Here is a 17,046-nt window from a genome sequence, read left to right as displayed (position 1 = left end):
AGAGAGGGTCCGGTTGGGTTGGGCTCATCTTTGCCAGTCTTGGATCATGCTGAGGGTCTGCACAAGTGGCTCTTCTGGCTAAGAGTTTGTGGCTCTCTTTCCAGGCACTTGCCTACACGCAGTCCGGGGAGCTTTCCTTCTGTTGTGGTTTGCAGGCTTTTACCAAGAGCGTGTGTTTGTTGGGAATAGATGTTCAGGACTGAGACGAACACTGTTGCCATGTGCTTTAGGGGCAGCAGGTATGGGTCTGATGCAGTCAGCTTTTGTGAGGCTGCTCTCTGCTTCCCTGTACCCCTCTGCATCTGAGGAGCCTACATCAGTTGCATGTGCTTGAGAGATTGGGGCAGAATCAGGCCATTACCTCCTGGCTTTGATAAAGCAGGAGATGTGGCAGCCCTTCTGGAAAACACTCTTCTGGAAGAGCCCTTCTTCTTGGAGCTGGTGACACTGAGCCCTTTCCTTGCCCTGTGGGCCCCACTTTCCAATTCTCGCCCCCCATGAACTCATGTGAATGGCAGGAGTTGGTCCAGCTACCCCCCTAGGTTTCTGGATCCCAACACACAGTTTTAGCAGCATTGAGTTGAGCCATCCTCCATACCCCAGCTTAGGAAAGTCGAGGGCGGGCACAGGAAGGTGGCCATGAGCAGAGGGTGCGTCCACCCGTGCTGCAGAGTCCCAGCTCGCAGTATCCGCATGGCGGCCAGGCTGTGAAGGATGGAGAGCGTGGGCTCAGGCCTGCCTGTGACCTCTGTCTTCTGTCTGATGGGTCAGGAGGGGGCTCTCCCCAGGACCTCGGGGAACACCAGCCTTCCGCTCAGACCAGAGCAGATTTCTTGTTTATTCTGAATGATCATTGTCAGAGTTCATGTTGTCCTTGGGCTTCTGGATCTAGGAGAAGAGGCCTGGGCTGTGGGGTTGCCATCCTGGGAGGAGGAGCAGGCGTGCCAGCCAGCAGCCCTTAACTAAGCATGGGATTGCCTGGTGTGACTGGTTTTGCAGAGGGTTGTGTCCTGAAGTGCCCCAGTATGGCACTTGAATCTCACTCCTCTTTTGGGCTGTGGGCCTCCTAGTGGCCAGCTTTGGAGCTGGTTACCCATATCCTCAACAAGCATGTTTTACAACTCATCCCACTGTCTGGAGTCCAGGGAGGGCGAGCCTTCCCCCTGGCCTGGGCCACTCTGGCTGCTGTCATCAAAGACCTGTTCTTTCTAGCCAGCAGAAGAGAACGCTTGATTGTCTCTTGCTGAAGCCAGCCGTTTAGCTGTTGAGTAGCTGTTAAATGCAGGCTCCTCTAGGGGCCTGATCTCCCAGCACACAGAGCCCCTTCTTCACCAGGGCCACCAACAGCCTGTTGGGCTGCAGGTGCCTCCCAGCACGTTTACAGGGTGACACGTGGTCCCTGGGTTTGTGTCTCTGTACATGTTACCGTTTTTGTCTCCTCAGCTGTACTGGGGGTTTGGTCCTGGTTTCCCCTTGTCCTTGGTACCTCTCCTCCCATGTCTTCCTCCGCCAGAGAGTGAATGGCCTGCCCTGGGCCTGGCACTTCTCTGCTGGGCTCTGACGGCCTGGAGAGAAGTCTCTTCCCAAGTTGTTTGGGGTGCTCACCTGAGGACTATTAGTTGTAATGTCCTTATTTTGTCATCTGTTTTTGTGATACTGCGCCGCTTATCTGCCTGGCAGAGGCACAATCATTCCTGAAGTGGGGGCGGGGGTCACTTAACCCGTGGGCTGTGCCCTCAGGACAGTGTCCCTCCTCTGTCCCCTCTCTGGCTGTCCTAGAAACTATCGGCCAAAACTACAGAACTGTTCCTTCTCTATTCTCTCTGATAAGCTGTTTCCAGCCCCTGGAGCTGGAGGTAAAGTTTGGCCATCTCTGCCTTTTGTACGCGTGTGTATTAGGCAACAGCAGATATTGGAAAATCTGTCCTTTTGCTCCGATGCTGGTGCTGCTGTCTCCTTCTCCCTCGGTGGCAGAAGCAGCAGCTTCTGCTGCGATGTCCGATCCCTGATGTATTTTCCTGAGTGTGGAAGGGAGGAGGGTGGGCAGGGGAGGAGGGGGGGAGGGCCAGACGTTATGAGAGCGAGCAAGGACTGTGGAGCCGGCAGCAGGCAGCGTGAGAGCCCAGGAGCCTTTAGACAAAGCATTCTGCTGCGGTTCTGGACACGCACACATCCACCAGCAGCAGGCCGGACCACGGCTGCCCAGCCGGGGGATTACGAGCAGGAATGAATCAGCAGCCGGGGGACACTTGACATCAAGGGCATACAAGAGCCCACCACTTAGGTTCCTGGAGCAGACGGCCCCACTCCAGGGCAGGGGAGCTCAAGCAGCCCCCAGACTCGGCATCTCGCAGTGCTGCTGCAGTGTGCATTGGGACCCTGACCACCATCTGTTCAGCAGAGGACAGAGGAGAGGGGGAACCTGGGACAGTGGGTCACCAGGGTCTCCTAGACAACCAAGCCACTTGGCCTTGGCCTGCCTCAAGGGGCAGAAAGTGCCGGGAACAGCATAATGACTTTCACCGTGTCAGGAGTTCTCCGGAGGTGATGTTTTTATAGTTGGTTCTTCTTTTTCCTTCCTTGCACCTCTTCTCCCCTTTTTCCTTTTTTCTTCTTTTATCTGTTCTTGCCCACGAGAACTGGAGAAGTAGGTGGGGTTAAGGCTCAGAACATTCAAGGTCTGCCCGGAAGGGCTGAACTTTTTTCCTCCCTGCACCAGCATGCTCCCCTGTCCTACCTGAGGAGGGAAGCAAATGCATCTCCTCCCCTCCCTGCTCATCCTCAGAGGAGGACAGCAAGCTCCGGAGACCCTGGGAAGACAGTTGCTGTCTTTATCACTCAGCCAAAGAGAGAGCAGCGCAGAATGGGAATAGACTTGAGCCACCACAGCTCAGCTGACGGAGGACCGCTTCCTTTCTCTCTCCTTTATTGGGCTGGGCTTTGTCTTCTTTAGCCAAGAACTGGATCTGCCCGCCTGCTTTCCAGCCGAGCAGGCAGGCCAGTCACGGGAGCAGCCAGCCACCGTCGGAAGAGGAAGATGAACGCCCAGCCCCCGCCACACAGCCCCGCCCGGGAAGGCGGCCCCGTGGACAGCGGCCTGGCCGGGGAGACGCCCCGCTCGCCGGCAGTCGGAGTCTAGCTGGGGACCCGGCTCCCGGCCGGAGCTTCGGCCCATGCGCGCGCGCGCGCCCTCCCGCACGCACCGCGCCGGCTTGAGCCTCTGAGCACGAAGTGCCGGTGGCCATGGTTTGCTTGTTCCGGGACTGCTGGGGAAAGACAAGTAAAAGTCTCCTTTCTCCCCGTGCCGGGTTCCTGCTGCTTGTGTTGCATGCGCTGGCTCCCCGTGACCGTGAACGGAGTCCTCGCTGTGGTCGCTGTGCCTGTGTCCCTCCACTGCATGAAGAGGCGCGCTCGCACCTGACCGGCCTGTGCTGCAAGGTCGCGGGACTTGTCCCTCGTCCCTGGCCCCTTCTGGTGCCCGTGGGGACAGACTTTCTGAAATACCTCCGAGGAGGCGGACGAGCGCCGACCCCGGAGAGCGTTGGGGCTTGGCTCCCCTGATCCCTGGGCAGCGGCCGTGCAGGTGCTGCAAGGCCCCGGAGCAGCAGGACCCAGGGGGGTGCGTGAGTGGGCCGTGGCCGCCCGGTGCCCTTGGTGCACCCACTGAGGAGGGGCCGCGGGGCCACCGCTCTCCCTCCTCTAGTACGGAGTGTGGCTGCTTTATGGTAATGACTATGATGTGGCAGTGCCATCTGTCTTCCTCTGAGTGCCGCTGCTACCGCCTCAATGGTTTTTCCCTTTTCAAGCGTCTGCCGATTCCTCTCTCGTCAGGTTCGCGGCCGCCGGAGCAGAGCGTCGGGGAGTGGCTGGAGGCCGTGGGGCTGCAGCAGTATGAGAGCAGGCTGCTTCTCAATGGCTTTGACGATGTCCGCTTCCTGGTGAGTGTCCAGGCCCCGGGGGAGACGCTCCCTGCTGCCCAGGCCGTGCTAGAGTTGGAAACTGTACGTAGATCTTTGTCTCGGGGAAGAGGGCGCTGCATGGCTTAAACCCGGGGCGCTCAGCTGAGTGTCGCCTGCTTCCTCAGCTCCGCTCCGGACACGGCCCTGTGGGGAGAGCTCTGCAAGTTTGCATCCAAGAAGGCGTGTCTCTGATGCACCCATTGGCCCCATCCCGGCTCTCTTTCAGACACCAGGCAGTGGGTGGCTCCGAGAATTGAGGTGCACGGGACAGCCGGGTCCCCCTGGCAACTCCCCTTCCTATCTCAGCCGGACACCAGAAGTTCCCTTTGTTCCCCGAAACTATGCCGTGGAGCCCAGAGTCACTGAAGCCGGGAGCCTGGTCTCCCTCAGGAAGGCTGAGTGTCTGGCGGGGCCATGGCCTCAGAGGTGGCCCAGACGAGAGGCTGAGCTGGGGGTGGGAGGGATTGCTTCCTTTTCTGAGCTATAACTTTGCGCGCTCTTCTTGCAGAGCACAACGGCTCAGAGAAAAAGAAAAAGAAAAAAACCCAATGTCTTTTCTCAGGCTCCCTGTGGAGTAGGGGCCTGGCTGGGACCCTGGGCTCTGGATCCAGTGCCCCCTGTGTCAGTCCAGCAAGCAGCTCAGGGTGGGCTGCCCGTGACCATCCCTCTCCTGGAAGCCCTCCCGAGATGTCCTCATGGGTTGGGTCCGGGCTTTGGCTCCGGCTCCCAGGCAGCCCCGGCTGCCCCAGGGCAGGTGTTGAGTGCAGTGGTGACGACAGAGCTGACACGTCTTGTTAGTGCTCTGTGTGCGGGCAGTTGTGGGACAGTGGTTTGCATGTATCCACTCATTGACTCTCCCAGTAGCCCTGAGATGCAGAGCAGTGGAGTGTCTCACTCACACCCACAGCTCCGGGAATTGGTGGGGTAGAAACGTGCGCCTGGCACCTGGGTCCGGGGATCCTGCTCTAACCACCGTTCTGCACGGCCACTTTCTTACTCGAGGATGAGGGGAGTGGGAATGGAACCATTCATACGCTTTAAGTCGCCCTGTTGCACGTGTTATGTCAGGAGCTGGTTTGAGGCTCCTCCTTGATTCCTGGCGGGCCTATCCCCCACTCTGACAATTCCCGGAACACAGTCCCGAGTGGATGCTGAGTTGCCTTCAATCCCTGAAGCAGACCTCTGACCCCCCAGCTCCCTCGCTGCCATGGTTGAGGGGCGGTGGTCGGTCAGCCCAGAGCTCCCCTGCCCTCTCCTGTCCAGAGTGGGTCTCTGTGGGCTTCTCACCAACAAGGTGGCATTGGGTGCCTCCTGAGTAGAGGGCCACCCAGGGAGCTGGCCTGGGGATCCCAGGGGGACCCTGACTGGGACCGCTCACTTCACCTGGGCCGTCTCCATCCTCAGGGCAGACAGCGAAGGCTGCTGCAAACTACCTTTCCAGAACCAGCTTCGGGCCAGTTATTTTTCAGCTTTTAAAAATCTTAGGTTTTAAAATAACAATTTTTTCTAAGTTGAACTGAGTATATTTATAGTTGTTATAAACTAATCCCTGGCTCACCATGTTCTATGGGGAAGGCTGACAAACCCAAGGTGGAGGTGGGGGTTCAGCCAGTGAGTGAGGACACTTGGCCCTTGGTGCTGGGTGTTGAGGGGCCTTCCCTCTCCTAGCGCTGGCCGTCAGATGGGCAAGGGAGGGTGGCTGTGGATGTCACAGAGTGTCCCCTCCCTATGCTTAGGAATCGTAGGGGCTGAGCTCTTGACTTCTCACCCCTCCTTCTGCTAGTTTGGAAAGGCTAAGGTTCCTAAGCCTTGAATATCAAGACTCCTTTAAAAGTGCTTCCCTGTCACCCCTGTGCTCAGATCGGAAAGTAGCTGGGCGGGCCCTGGGCCAAACATCCATGCAAGATGCAGGGCCTCTGTTAGAACGCGTCTGTTTCTATTTGGGAAGGGCACTCATTGAGGGAGGCCAGCAGCTCAGTTCTTCCAGGGCCTTCCAGGCCTCTCCTGCTGCTCTGGGTGCGAGCTGTTCCTCTCTCTCCTCTCGGTTCTGGAGGGGCAGCTGGCAGGTGGAGTCCGTGCAGGAAGGAATGCTGATTACACCGCAGCCTAGCCTGTCCGTTCTCAGACCTCGAGTGGCCTGAGTAGCCATGCAAAGTATCCTGGGTAATTGCATGTAAGTTGCCAGATGGACTGCAAGGCTAATTAAGTTTTAGCAACCAGAAAAAAGAGGAAGAAAACACACAAGAAGGGAGCATTTTTGTTTAGAAACATTCCGTCCTTGCATATGGTATAACTTACATCATGTTAGCTGTGGTATTATCCCCGTGTGGTTTGGTTTCCAATAGGCTGTAAATGTTTCCCTTAGTTTTGAAATACGCTGGAGACTCTTCTACAGGATGCACAAGTGGCTCCCAGGAAGCCATCCGGACTCTAGATGTAGTAGGAACATCTGGAAACTGATGGCTGCTATGGAATCTCCCTGTGGCGGGCTCCTCCGAGCTGTTGTGGGAGGAGTATAGGGCATTTGAGGGGGGTCGCGCAGCTCCCTCTCAACGTGGAAGGGACTTTAACATCGTGTGGTCTCATCATCCCCTCTGTGCCCGAATCCCCTCCAGATGAGCTCTGCCGTGATGTTTTCCCAGTAACAGGCTTCTCCACCTTACAAAGGCATAGCCCATTCACTCTCTGCATTGCTTGGGCTGGTTTAGAGCATTCTTTATATTGAGCCAAAATCTGTTTCCTTGTGGCTTCTGTCCATTGAACCAGGTTTACCTTTTGGGGCCACACAGAACACACTTAAGCCCATTAGAAAATTGAAGACCTCTATCACGGCCTCCTGGGTCCTATCTTGTCTAAGCTCAACACCCTCTTTCTCTTGGCTCTTCCTCCTGTGATGTGATGACTGAGCTGGACCAGCAAGGATTGCACCTTGAACTTTATTCACACCCTCTTGTCTGCAGGCAGAAAGGGCCTCTGATTTGCACAGGGCAGGGGCAGGGCAGCGTGGTCTGCCAGGTGCTCGCTCCCAAGGCTGATGGGACTGACCCCAGACCCTGGGAGAAGGGACGGGGAATCAGGCTCACACATCTGCCGGCCAGCTCACCACACTGGCTCGTGCATCAGAGCCAGTTCCATTTTTTTCACCACAAATCTTGTCCACAGGAAATGGGCTTTCTCTGGAAAAGGGAGGAAATGCAGTTAATCAGCGCGGAAGGAAGGTGATTTGTGGTTGGCAGGTTTTCAGCTCACGCGTGCTGGTGCAGGTCTCTGTATTTGGGACTCGGCCTGCCCTCCCTTTACGGAAGTGTTCATTGAGTAAATGGCGGTGCTTCTCACGCTGGGGTATGATGTGGACATTTAAAAAGGTTTTTAAGACTGTCTGATGTGGAGAAACATTCACCTTGGAGTGTTGAGTGAAGAAATTGAGACACAAAAATCCATGTGCAACATGACCTTAATTTTCAAAAAAAGAAAACATCTAGAGGTGCAGGGAGTGAGCCAAAATGTTTTCCACAGTCAGTTATCTCGGGGATTATGGGTGGCTTCATTTTCTTTTTTTTGGAGTGAAATAGATTTTCTGCTATTTTCTGCTAAAATCATTAAGAAATGATTTCCATTCATTTCTTACAATGAATGGATCTGAAATCAGAAAAGCAGATAATGTAGGAGCCTTAAGGAACTTGACAGATGAGCTGGGAGAAGGTAGCACACAGCGCGATAGTAACAACAGAGCGGCCGAGTGTTAAGTGCTGCCGCAGGGAGGAGGCCCTGCGCTTACCCAGGGTTCACCGCCTGCCGGGCACTGAGCTGGCGTCCAGCCCTGGGGCAGTTGTCCATCAAGTCGCAGACGGGGCCGCTGGGGCCCAGAGGGTGGAGGCACTGCCAGGAAGTGGCAGAGCTGGGACGCTAGCCCAGATCTGTCCAACTTTGAACCCCTGGGTTCTGCTTGCTGTCCTGAGGGTTTTGTAGAGGCCTGCAGGACTTGGAAAGACTCCAGGGAGAGGCCCACACTGTCTGTGGTGAGGGGAATCTGGCTCGAGGTGCAGAGAAGGGCAGGGCCCTGACTGGGCAGCAGAGGTGGGCTGGGCCCGACTGCGAGGAGCCTCGAAAGCATGCTCTGGGGGAGCCCCGAGGTCTCTGAGCCCTGGGCCTGGGAGGCGGGGTCCTGTGGCTGTGCCCTCCCCAGGCAGAGCTTCCCGGGAGTCATGGTGCCGCTTGACAGCAGGGTGGAGTGGAGAGCAGGCACGTGGGAGGTGGTCGAGGCTGGGTGTTGGACAAATTGAAAGCGGAAATGAGTCTGGCAGCGGGTTCGGGATGGGCTGGAAACAGAGACTGAGCCGGCAAACCCGCTGCCTCTTAGGGGCAGCGTCGGGGAGGCCTCGTGCTCCTCCCATCCATTTATTTCTTCACAGGCTTCTGCCACATGCAGGCAGCCTCCCCCTGTTTTCCTGTCTGTTTCTGAGACTGTGCCAGCTGGTCCCACGAGTGGGAGAGAGATGGCAGGTGAAAAGGACCGAGCCCTACAAGAGCTAAAGGCGTAAGCTTGGCAAGGAGATCCTTCTTTATTGGCTTCCCTGAAGCTTTCCAGCCAGGTCCCCAGACCCCCGAGCTTCCCTTCCTGCTCCTGTTCCCCAGATTAGCCGCACTCTTCAGCCCCGGAAGCCGGCTTCATGTGTGCAGCCGGCTGTGCCCTTGGGTTCCCGCCCTGGCTCCCCACGCCCCCTCCTCACCGCAACCCTCCGATGTCCCTCCCTTTGTCTTCTTTCCTCCCCGTCTTCAAGGGGCCGCTGCGGGCACTGCTGTCAGGTTGCCTCCCCGCCTCGACTTCTCTGCACCAGCTCTGGCCCATCTCTGCAGAGCACTCTGGGAGCTGACTGCTCAGTGGGGTGTGGGTGTGGTAGGGGTTCCTGGGCCCCAGCGTGTAGCAGGGCCTGAGAGGGAGAGCTCCCTCAGCCGGGTCATTGGAGGGGCGGTGGAGCTAAGGCTTTGAGAGGAATGTTCTTAGACAAGTGTGGATCCTGCCTCCCGGACTAAATTCTGTGGTCACTTAAGAACTTAGCTCCGCAGTGTCCCAGGAGTTGAGGTGGTTCCTCGTCTCTGCTGGGCCCTTGAACCTTGAGACGAGAGCCAGGCTCCCTTTGGACCCCTTTCCGGGCGCGTGTGCTCTCTTGCTCTCCCTGGAGTTATTCAGAGTGACAGCGGCTGGAATTATTCAGCATCCAGCTCTACGTGCCCCCGGTGCTGCTCTGGCCTTCTCCAGTCCCCTTCACAGTGGAAGGGAGTTTGAGAACTATTTGCATGTCTGTCGATTTAACTAACTGCACCTTAGGATGGAACTGGACTGGTGAACACATCCTGTTGATGTAGCTTCCAGTTGCTGATATCCCAGCGTGAGCAGCAGCAGGGGGTCCCGTGCTGGCATCTCAGCACGTCCGTTGTGTTTGGTTAGTACACGCCCCCCCCCCCACCAGTGTACAGGTGCAGTGGTGCAGGGGGCAGAGCAGTGGGGCCCGTGTGTCTCTGTCAAATGTCAGCTATAACTCAGGTGTCCCCGGGCATCCTTGAAGCCCATCTGTGGACTCCTGGGGTCCATGGACAGCACTTTCAGGACTCTGGGATTAAGTCATTGGCTCCAGGCTGCTCCTCAAGCAGACAGCTGAGCTGTGGCTGGAAGCTGGGTCTCCTGGGCCCAGAGCAGTGCCTTCGCCTCCCACTCTGGTCCCCATGCCCCCCTTTCACCGGAAGATGCTGAGACTGGGCCACAGGCTCAGCACATCCTTCGAAGTCAGAGCCAGTGGGCTAGGCCAGCGCATCACTCGAGGTGCCCGTCGGGTCAGGCAGACCATTCCATCCGCCCACTCTGTGTTGAGGGCTGTTCTGCAAAAGGCTGGCAAAGGAGCTGGTGGGACCCAGACCGCAGTAAGCTCTTGGCACTGGCTTGGAGCTACCGGAGCCCTCTGGACCTGCAGCTGCCGCCACCACCACAGGCCAGCAGCAGGCGTTCTTGCCTTCCACCCTCAGGGAAGGGCCAGGCCCGCGGGCAGCTGGCTGAAGCCATAGTTAAGGAAACTGGATGGGGCAAACCTTAGGAAAAAACACGGGGTTCTAACTACTCGCACTGAGAACCAGCTGAGAGTCGGGAGACCTGGGCTTCCTCCAGGCGCCCCTGTATGATTTGGGGCAAGTTGCTCTGCTCCCTCCCCGTCTGTCCCTGTCCCATGGAATCTCATTTGACTGCTTCCTTCTGCACATAAGCTCTGAAGGGGGCACAGTGTTAGCTGTGGTGACACACAGCAACGATCGAGACTGACTGTGGCCTTGGCCGTGTGTGGGAACGTAAGGTGGTGATTTCTCTGCAGCGGAAGCAGAAATCAGCTTTGTCCTCAGATCCATGAGGTTAAAGCCTGCTTTGGGTGGTCTCGGATCCAGGCCCTTTGACTCTGGCTGACCTGGGCTTGGCTAGTCTGCACTGGTGATTTGGGGGTGAATATGGCATCTTGACCTCAGATGAGGCCTCAGAAAGGCAGGTGTTTGGGGGTGACGAGCAGCAGATGGATGGAAGGATGCTGCTCCTGGTACAAAGAGAAGGGGGACACTGGGGACCTGCCTGGGAGAACAAGGGTCACGAGGGGTGTTGCCTCCCTGAACGCAGGAGGAGAGCCGTCCCTGACAACCCTTCCCTTGAGACTGACAGGGGAGAGGGGTCTGGCTTCTGGAACTAGGAGCTGGTAACATTCGCACTTCATCCTCGTCTTCTTGGAACCAGTTGCTCTCTGTCACCATCGAGTTCTATCTCTCCAGCTGAGGACATTGCTGGGCCGGGTAGGGGTGGGGATCGTTAGGAGAGCAGGGGCTGTGGGTCAAGCCTGAGCTGCTCCTGTTACTGAGGCTGGTGAGCTTTTTATAAGGCCACCCGTGAGCTGGGGGAAGGTGTCAGTTTGGGAAGTTCTATGACCAAGTTCCAGGGAGACGGGAGTCAGCTGGGCCAGGCAGCGGTGAACAGGTGAACACAGGAGGAGCCAATGAGCGCCGGTTCCTGTTTAACCTGGACAGGCAGGTGGCTTTGTTCCTGTTTCTAAGGTTCTGACTTTGTAGGGGATCTGAGCCCAGTTCTTATCCTTTATACCACAGCTGCCTTGTGTGGGGCACATAAAGCCCTCAGCCCCTGGAGGAGTAGACACGTGATGCTTCGGGGAGCATGGCTTCTATTTTCCATCATTATTAAGATTTTTAGGCCACAACAGTGACAGCAGAGCCCTGCCCCTCCTTGCTTCCTCTTCCCTTTCCCAGTGCTCCTTCCCACTCTCCCTGGGCCGGCCCGGGTCTGGGGCTATGGTCTGGGCGAGGAACACTCGTGTGCTCACCCCTCTCCCTCCTGGCTCACCCACCAGTGTGCGCGTGTGGTCACTGCAACCCCGGCCTGGGAAGGCAGTCCTGGCTCAGGCCAGGGTCCTGTGCCATGTTCAGTGACCCTCCCCCCAGATGACGATGCCCACAACAACTCCGTCATTGTGGCCAGTAACATGTTCTGGGGATGGTAGAAAACTACGTGCAAAGGAGGAGCCAGAATGTCCAGTGGCGGGTGAGATTATGGGATGCCCAGGAACTAGAGAGTGTGCAGTGGAAGCAGGTGGTTACGTGTCGCGAGGAGGTGTGTGCACGCAGTATGTCAGCATGTGGGAAAGCAGGTTAAATAAGTCATACATATACCACAATCCCAACTTCTGCTTTTTTTTTTTTTTTTTACAATAAAAGCTTAGAAAAATACACTGAAATGCTAGAAGTGATCCCAATCTCAGTTTTTAAAAAATATTAAGCCACTTAGAAGAATTCATCAGAATGGTAACCCTGGGGTGTTTCCCGCCCCCCAGAGGTAATGGATTTATAAGTGGCTTTTACATTTTTTTTGTACTTTATTAATTTTCAGAATTTTTTATAATAGACTTATATAACTTTTCTACTCAGAAAACAATTTTATTTATTTATTTTGTTAATATGAGAGAGAGATAGAAGCAGGGCCCAGTGGAAATCTACAAAATTCTGGAAGGCAGAGAGGCAGCATAAGTATCACATTGAAACAGCCAGGACCCAGGGAAGCTCTGAGCTACCCCCTTGGTGCAGAGACTCTGGAGGATACCTCGGGCCCAGGTGGAGATGTGGGGGCCTCTCGCCCGCCCACCGAGCTGCTTATCTGCTTAAGGAGCTTTAGCTGCTCAGGCAGGTGCCACAGATCAATACAGCCATGCGTGTGGTGAGTATTGGCTGCTCAGTTCACTCAGGCTGGTACTTCCCTCATCCTCCCACCCTTCCTTCCCTTGATTAGAGAAATCTGCTCTAAAGGTCTTTTTTTTTTTTTTTAAGAAAATAGTTTTGTCTTTCTTATTCTAAGTGCTAGCTCCCATTTTCTCAGTGCTTTTTAGCAATTAGAAGTTTTTAACATTTATACACTTGCCAATTTTCAATATTACCATAAAATAAAAATTAGAAAATAAGGTAGAAAATTGAGTGTTCTGCCTTGAAAAACAAAAAAAAGTTTAGTGTTTTATCCCAACGTTGTATTCTCCTTCACTCTGTACATTCCACTTTCCCATTCTTGGAGATAAAAAATGGGGTTAGAAACTTGAAAATATGACAGACTATACAGAGCAAGTAGCTGGTGCCACACCTACCTGGTTGCCACAGCATTTGGGAACTGAGCCCATGACTTCAGGAAAATGATTAAGTAGTTGGAAGCGTCAGTCTGATCCGTGTTTCTAGCTGATGAGGACGTCCTCTTGAGGAAATGCCAAATGCCCTTTAGGCTCACTGACTGTGGTTGCTTCTGGAGAGAAATTTCATCAGGAAGAACACTGCTAGCAAATATTCCCAAGTTCAAGTATGGGATTCACTTGGCAAGAGGTCTCACGGATCGGCAGCTAAATGCTTTGTGTCCTGTGTGTCTCATGTTTACATTTTACCATTCCCAATTCGGAATGGCCTCCCTGAAGACGTCACTCCACTCATGCACTTTCAAAAACAGCTGGAAGTTTCTCTAAGACCTTTGATGACTGGGACACAGCCACACAATATCTGAACTTATTTCCCTCAATTTGAACATCATCCTTCAAATTGAAGTTTGTTTTAATTTTTTGTTGTATTTAATGCTAACCACTAATATTTAATGTTTTAAGGTCTTAATTTGCATTTTCATGAGCGTCCAGGTTGAGCCCCCACCCCCAGCAACGCACTTCTCCCAATTCCGTGCCTCCTCTGTCTGGAGCAGCTCTTCTCACAGCCCCTGGCTCCTTGAGGCCCAAGAAAGGACTGGGAGATGGAGAGGAGAGGGAGGGGCTGCAGGGGAAGCACCAGTGCCCGGCTTTTCCCCTGAGGCAGAATCAGGCCTGGACAGTAGCTCTGTCCCATTCTTTCTCCCCCAAGAGAGGAGGTTTCAGCCTTTGTTTTTTTATGACTCCTGGCAGGAGAAATTGCCAGTGAGGAGAGAGAGAGAGAGAGAGAGAGAGAATACTGAATATGGAAATGAGGCTGGAGGGGGTGGGGCAGGTGGAAAGTCTGGAAACCACTGCTGAGAGAGGAAACCCTGTTCCAAGGCGAGTGCAGTTTAGCGCTGCTCTGCCCAGTAGTCACGCTTGCATCAGAACATACAGGCCTTTGCTCAGGTGGAGGCCAGGTCCTGCAGGGGCTGATACGGGCCGTGGTGGGGCCAGAGCAGGAGAGCCCAGGTGCACCGTCTCCTAGCCTGCTTTTCCACACGCTGACATACTGCACGCACACACCTACCCAGGAGGAGGAGGTGTTGTGGCATTGCTCCCACCTCTGTGGCTGGGAACCCCCGCCCTCCTGCCCCCTCTCCCTCAAGGACGGAACCCAACCAAGCCAAGTGTCAACTAGTTGTGTTTCAGATTTCGCTTAGGCGGATAAGCTGTTCTACTTGATGAGCTCCCTAACTATTCACTCACTAGGAACTCGGAACAGGGCCTGGCACATAGTCAGCTCTCGGTAAACGTTAGTGTGGTAGAAAGTAGACAAAGCAGAAGTCCCTTTTCCCCATAAACCTCCTCGTGTAAAGGTTTCTTCCTCAGTCAAGAGGATACGGTAACTTCCAGAATGTTTCTTGCCTTTGAGGATTTGGAGCACCTTATAGTCACCACACAAACTAATCCCACAGAATGTAGATGTGGCAAGTTCAGGAACTCAGGAGGACCCTGCACTGAGCCCAGGACGTGCTGTGGCAACTGTTTGCTTTGATTTTCCATCACATCCTTTGTTTTGGTTTTGTTTCCATTTGCCTCTTTCTCCTCAAAGCTGCATACAGTCCCCAGTTCTCTTGACTGGGGGCTCTGCTTAATGAAGGTCCTGTCTCCATCTGGATCTGGTTTTCCTGGTTGTCAGCCTTCAGTCCAGTATTAATGTTACCCTAAAAGCTTGTGAAGGCTTCTGAGTAAATGTTGGGGTTAACAGTGGGTGTTCAGAATGTCACCGCAGTGACACCCTCTTGGAGGTTCACTTGTCAGGTCCTCACTGAGGTGTCCTCATCATCAGGTAGAAAGTCTGGGCAGACAGCCCCCCTCTCTGCTTTTCCCCATCAGCACACCCTAGATTTGGGCCCAGAATGACTGCAGGAACTCAGCGTGGTGACTCCTAGATTCAGGGGTGACTTGGGATCTGGTCAGACCTGGAGTGGTGCCAGGGCCCAGGGGACCTTCTGCAGGCCCAGGGCTCCCTAGTGTCCCAGCAGAAGGTTGTGCGTGCGGCCTGAGCAGGGAGTCCAGTCTGCCTTCAGAGCCATCTTCACCTGGAGTCTCTTGAGCTTATGGCTTGTCCTCTTTGTGTCCTCTATAGGGCAAAATTTTTGTCACCATGCGCAGGCTCTGGGGAAGCTCTCACACCAGCAGTCACTACAGCTTGGGTACAAAGGTGAGGCCACCAGTTGGTGGTCTGCGTGAGCTTGCCTGAGTTATTAACTTGTCTATCTGTAAAATGGGCATAAGTAATACCCACCTCAATAGAATAAAAAATCCAGAAAAAGTCTTGGAAACACAGGAATTTAGGGTACCTCAGAAGTCATTTCATATCAATGGGAAAAGATAGCTCATTCAAGAAATAAGACAGCCTGCCTGGGAAAAATATTAAGTGGATCCTGACCCTTAAAACTTACATCAAAATTAATTCCAGATAGATTAAAGATTTAATTGTAAAAAATGAAACTGTAAAGTTACAGGAAGAAAATGTGAATTGTTTTAAAAATCCTGGAGGGGGAGATCTTTCTAAGGCTGACAAAACTTAGAGAAGCTCCATGAGAAAAGTGGGTGTGTTCAGGTGCAGGCTGATAGGTTCTGCATGAGCAAAGCCAGCATAATAGTCCAATGACAAACAGGAAAGACACGTGCCTAACTCTTCATAAAGGGTTAATTTCCTTACTATATAAAGAATTCCTACAAATCAAATACAGAAGAGACCAACAGCTCCATAGATAAACATGCAAAGGATAAAGTGAGTAATTCCTGGAAAAGGAGCTGCAGCTGCTCTGCATGCCCGGCCCAGAGCCGCGGGGACATGAGCATCGGGCTGAACTCTGCCCCAGAAGTTACTGATGCTCTCTGGGCCTCAGCTTCCTGAGATGTAAAATGGGGTAACAGTGGTCCCTATTATTCAATGGTTTAGCAGGTGCAAAGCATGGAAAACATGGAGGAGGGCAGTAAGTGCTATGTAAGTGCTTGGTAGATAAAATGTGAAAAGATGCTTGAGTTCATCTATGAGCGGGATGATCTTGTGATAAGAAATGTGCAGTGGTAAGCCACTTCTGCACAGTGCTGCACTGATAGGAGCATAACTATGTCAGACTCCTAAATACACATACCCTTTGTCCAAGCGATTTCTGTTCTTTTTTTTAATCCTTTTTTGAAAAATTTAAATCAAAATATAATTGACATGCAATATTATATTAGTTTCAGGTGTACTCATAGTGATTTGACATTTGCATACATTATGAAATGATCACAATAAGTATAGTAACCATCTGTCCCCATACAATGTTATTATAATATTGACCATACTCCTTATGCTGTATATTACATCCCTATGGCTTATTTATTTTGTAACTGGAGGCTTCTACCTCTTAATCCCCTTCACCTATGTCTTCCCCCCACCACCTCACCCAGTTCCCGTCTGGCAACCACCTGTTTGTTCTCTGTATCTATGAGTCTGTTTTCATTTTTTAGAGCCCACATATAAGTGAGATTATATGGTATTTGTCTTTCTCTATTTCACTCAGCATAATGCCCTCTAGACCCCATCCACACTGTCACAAATGTTAAGATTTCATTCTCTTTTTTATGGCTGAGTACTATTCCTGTGTGTGTGTGTATACACCACACCATTCATTCATCTGTCAGTGCACCAGTTTACAGTCCCACCAACAGTGCACGAGAGTTCCCTTTTCTCTACATCCTTGCCAACACTTACTTGTCTTTTTGATAGTAGCCATTCCGACAGCTGTGAAGTGATATCTTACTGTGGTTTTGATTTGCATTTCCCTAACAATTAGTGATACTGAGCATCTCTTCATGTGTCTGTTGGCCATCTGTATGTCTTTGGAAAATTTTCTGTTCAGATCCTCTACCCATTTTTTAATCGAGTTGTTTAGTTTTTTTATGTTGATTATATGAGTTCTTTGTATATTTTGGATATTAACCCTTTATCTGATACATTGTTTGCAAATATCTTCTCCCATTCAGTAGGCTGCCTTTTCATTTTGTTGATAGTTTCCTTCACTGTCTGGAAGCTTTTTAGTTTGATATAGTCCTATTTGTTTATTTTTGCTTTTGTTTCCCTTGCCTGAGAAGACAGATCCAAAAAATATTGCTAACACTGATGTCAGAGTGTACTGCCTATGTTTTCTTCTAGGAGTTTTATAGTTTCAGGTCTTACATTCAAGTCTTTAATCCATTTTATGGTATGAGAAAGTAGTCCAGTTTGATTATTTTGCAGGTAGCTGTCCAGTTTTCTGAACACCATTTATTGAAGAGGCTGTCCTTTCCCCATTGTATATTCTTGCCTCCTTTGTCATAGATTGACCGTATAAGCGTGG

At 52.8% G+C, this 17,046-nt stretch overlaps 1 protein-coding gene across 3 annotated transcripts in view; it reads left to right on the top strand.

Moving 5' to 3' along the window:
* Positions 1-17,046, top strand: part of ANKS1A (ankyrin repeat and sterile alpha motif domain containing 1A) — a gene marked incomplete at its 3' end in the record, with an annotated part of 188,452 nt that overhangs the window by 158,822 nt on the left and 12,584 nt on the right. For all 3 annotated transcript variants that reach the window (XM_082663056.1, XM_082663055.1, XM_082663054.1), the window contains exon 13: positions 3,832-3,938. In XM_082663056.1, the coding sequence (XP_082519182.1) occupies positions 3,832-3,938 (107 nt within the window). The remainder of the gene's footprint in view (positions 1-3,831; positions 3,939-17,046) is intronic.

This window comes from Grampus griseus (genome assembly GCF_964374135.1).
Source record: "Grampus griseus genome assembly, chromosome: 10".
NCBI lineage: Eukaryota > Metazoa > Chordata > Mammalia > Artiodactyla > Delphinidae > Grampus > Grampus griseus.
Note: the sequence above shows the minus strand (reverse complement) of the source record. Positions and strands in the feature narration are given on the sequence as shown.